The 3,002-nt window shown below is 42.7% G+C and overlaps 1 protein-coding gene across 1 annotated transcript; it reads left to right on the top strand.

The window, feature by feature from the left end:
• The first annotated feature begins 422 nt into the window (after positions 1-422).
• LOC105982790 (myelin protein zero-like protein 1) lies at positions 423-1,073 on the top strand. The gene is made up of 2 exons (XM_013012462.1): positions 423-905; positions 945-1,073. Exons 1-2 carry the CDS (start codon positions 423-425, stop codon positions 1,071-1,073), a joined length of 612 nt encoding a protein of 203 aa, XP_012867916.1.
• The last annotated feature ends 1,929 nt before the right edge of the window (positions 1,074-3,002 follow it).

The following is a 3,002-nucleotide window of genomic DNA, read 5'->3' as shown; positions in this document are numbered from 1 at the left end:
CTTCTCTTTTTGGTATAAAAAGTGAAGATCTGCTGATACTTTGTCCTTGGGGGAGGGGGACTTTTGATCAATCCTTTTGGAAAAGATAAACAGTGAAGAATTACTAAAAAAAAAAACAACAACTGTGTTTGATGGGTGATTTCAACTGAGCCTAATCAGATATTTGGTGTGAAAGACTTGATCAGTACCTCTTGGCATCTGCTTGAATTGATGAGCAAAGAAAATAATTTAAAATATAACCGTCAGGACTTAAAAGTTTTCAGACCTACACAGTAACCAATGGTAACCATTTTTTTTTTCTCTCAGAGGAGGAAAAACTCATCCTGCAAGAAGCTTCTACATTAGGAATCTTGACGTGGTGGAGCCTCGGCTTGTGCGGACCCGGGCCCAGCGGCGCGCGGGGTCAGTGCACCCAGAGGACCATGGCAGCGTCCGCCCGACTCGGGGCATTGATGGCAACCTCGCACCGCAGGCGCTGGCTGTGGTCGGGGCTCGTAGCTGCGCTCTGGCTGTTGACAGCCAGAGTGTCAACGTTGGAAGTATATACCCCAAAAGAAATCTCTGTGGCAAATGGGACACAAGGGAAGCTCACATGCACATTCAAGTCCACCAATGTGACTGGCCGGCTAACCACTGTTTCCTGGAGCTTCCGGCCAGAGGGGACTAACACCACTGTGTCGTTTTTCCACTACTTCCAAGGGCAAGTATACTTTGGGAATTATCCACCATTTAAGGACAGAATCAGCTGGGCTGGAGACCTGGACAAGAAGGATGCATCCATCAACATAGAAAATATGCAGTTTATACACAATGGCACCTACATCTGTGATGTCAAAAACCCTCCTGACATTGTTGTCCAGCCTGGCCGTATTAGACTCTATGTCGTGGAAAAAGCGAGTTTGCCAGTCGTGGAAAAAGAGAGTTTGCCAGTCGTGGAAAAAGAGAGTTTGCCAGTCATGGAAAAAGGGAATTTGCCAGGTAGGGTGGTAGTGGGCATAGTTACTGCTGTGGTCCTAGGGCTCACTCTGCTCATCACCATGATTCTGGTGGTCCTCTATAAAAGGAAAAACTAGAAACGGGAATATACTGGGGGCCAGTTATATAGATACAGTTAGACGACTCTGGTGGACATCACAGTGACAAGATTAACAAGTCAGAGTCTGTGGTGTATGCAGACATCGAAAAAATTGAGAAAAGACAGAGAACATATCCTAAGCAAGAAACAAATCCAAACTGGACTCTTTTCCAGAAAGTGTAACCCATGGCCATATGTGGTCTTGAGGACCCAGCCACGGACAAGCATGTGTATACTCATAGAGGGAGAAAACAAATGTGTATGAAGATTATGTATAAATATTCTGTTTAATCTTCCTGATGTGAGAAGCCAGTGTTGCATGATGAAAAGATTCTGTTCATGTATTATTTGTCTTACTGTTTTTGTACATTCTTTGGGACAATTTGCAGTTCTGAAATTTCAGAAACATTCCTATTATCATCATGTGGATGTGGTTTGTCTTAAATGGAGACAGCAGACCTTGTAGTATTTCCTAGACATGGCCTTTTTGTCTAAGGGCTCAACCAGTCGTAGCATTATGGTAGTTGGAAGCAGATCCAGGGTGGCCTTTGGACACTGTATCAGAAATAAATAGTTGGTGGTATCTTTAGACAGCACCCCTTAACTATGCCACTTGAAGCCAGTTTGGGAAGCTTTGATTACTGTTTTTCTACCACACGGAGCAGTTTTTCTTTTAATATTGCGTAGGTTTACTTTGACATCATACCCTTTAAGAATATATTCAACATGTGGATTCATAATGGCAGGAGTAAGAAAGGATAAAGGTTAGAAGTCCTTTTGGGTACTTTAAGCCAACCATAGAGACAAAGTAGAAAATCCAGGCTTTGCTTGAGGGGAATTGTGACCTCTGGAGGCAAAGGTGTCAGTTACCTTTTTTGCTGACATTGTTCCTGCTTAAAGTCAGAGTCTTTACCCAGAAGAAGTTGAAAAGAGTTCCTCCTTCCAAGTGTGCAGAGATGGGGCTGCTGGGTTTCATTCACTAGAGAAATGGTCTTGTAAAGCCTCCTTCATGCCTTTAGCAAGGAAAAGCCTCAGGCAGTCAGGCATGTGGCTTTTCTAGTAGCTTCACAATATCAAAAAGAAAGACCTTTGGGCTAAAAGGAGTCAAGAATTTTAAAAAGGTAATTTGTTCTCTCCTAAACTCATTTTCTCTCCTCCACTACTCCCTCCCCTACTTCAGATGAAAGAGGTTTTATATTTAATTGGTAATTAGGAGCATGGTCAGGGTCATTAAGCAGTTTATTTATATTGTCATCCTCCCATTTGTTTTTCCTCTTAAAAACTGGAAGTCCACAGTTACTGGAAGAATGCTGTCTAGAAGGTCTACATGGTTTATTGGGATTTGGTAAGTGGGAATGAAGGGAAACAAGCTTCCTCCTATTTATTTTAAGGTCACCATAAACTGTCTTTTTCTTCCTATGTTCTGTCATGTTTTTCAATATTTGGAGGCTGAGTCTATAAAAGAAATAAAGCATGATTTAGGTTTAAATATATGAGGTAATAGAGGCCACTGGAGCTTCAGAACTGTCCTGTGGAGGTCATTGATTTTTGGAGGAACTATTTGTTGTTAGTCCCATAGTGCTCCAATATGGCCAGTATATACAGTTTATGTGTCTGTAAGCAAGAAGAGAGGAGAGTTTGTCATCACTAACATGACATCTCTCAAGCTGATGAACATCTGTCCTGTGTCCTGTGTGCCTGATCTACAGTCTCCAATTTCTCCTCCATGTCCACAGGTCCCACTCAGGGCCTGGACACTGTCCCTGAGCTTCCATTTGAGCCACAGATCTACTTCTGGCTTTAAAAAAAGGTTTTGGAAGTTAATTGGAGATAAGAGTCTCATGGACTTTCTAGCCTGTGACCCAAAGATCTCAGCCTCCTGAGTTGCTAGGATTACAGGTGTGAACTACTGGCACCTGGCCTGTTT

This window comes from Dipodomys ordii, unplaced genomic scaffold (assembly GCF_000151885.1).
Source record: "Dipodomys ordii isolate 6190 unplaced genomic scaffold, Dord_2.0 Scaffold17, whole genome shotgun sequence".
NCBI lineage: Eukaryota > Metazoa > Chordata > Mammalia > Rodentia > Heteromyidae > Dipodomys > Dipodomys ordii.
This window is presented reverse-complemented; position numbering and strand designations above follow the sequence as displayed.

Bases quoted from the DNA above. Each gene is read 5' to 3' on its own strand.
- LOC105982790 (XM_013012462.1), top strand. From the start codon at position 423: ATGGCAGCGTCCGCCCGACTCGGGGCATTGATGGCAACCTCGCACCGC. The intron at 906-944 runs GTCGTGGAAAAA...GTGGAAAAAGAG, and splicing joins TGGAAAAAGCGAGTTTGCCA to AGTTTGCCAGTCATGGAAAA.